This window comes from Eimeria tenella, genomic scaffold, assembly GCF_000499545.2.
Source record: "Eimeria tenella Houghton genomic scaffold, Eth_scaff2167, whole genome shotgun sequence".
Classification (NCBI taxonomy): domain Eukaryota; phylum Apicomplexa; class Conoidasida; order Eucoccidiorida; family Eimeriidae; genus Eimeria; species Eimeria tenella.
In genome coordinates this window covers 2162-2471 of record NW_013542018.1, presented here as the reverse complement: position 1 = coordinate 2471, position 310 = coordinate 2162, and the positions used below count along the sequence as shown (strand labels likewise).

Sequence of the window (310 nt, the reverse complement as noted above, 5' to 3'; positions counted from 1 at the left end):
GCTCTCGTGGCAGCAGCAGCAGCAGCAGCTGCTGCTGCTGCTGCTGGCCTGCTGCGAGGCTTGTTATACCACTCCAGAATTGTTACTGCTCCTGTCTGCTGGTGCTGCAGCAGCTGCAGCTGCTGCCTGCATGCGGGCTGCAGCGGCAGCTGCTGAAAGAAGCCCCAGCGCGCAAGAGCAGCAGCAATTCGTGTTGCTGCAGCAGCAGCAGCGGCAGCAGCAGCGCGACACAGCCAGCTGCCTGCTGCTGCTCCGCCTCGGCTTGCTGCTGCAGCGGAACAAACGAAGCAACGCGTGTCGTAAGGCCCCA

The 310-nt window shown here is 63.5% G+C and overlaps 1 protein-coding gene across 1 annotated transcript in view; it reads right to left on the bottom strand.

The window, feature by feature from the left end:
* ETH_00040315 (uncharacterized protein) overlaps positions 1 to 310 on the bottom strand; it is a gene marked incomplete at both ends in the record, with an annotated part of 2494 nt that overhangs the window by 1662 nt on the left and 522 nt on the right. Inside the window, one exon of the mRNA XM_013374594.1 lies at positions 230 to 310. Coding sequence (XP_013230048.1) covers positions 230 to 310 — 81 coding nt within the window. The remainder of the gene's footprint in view (positions 1 to 229) is intronic.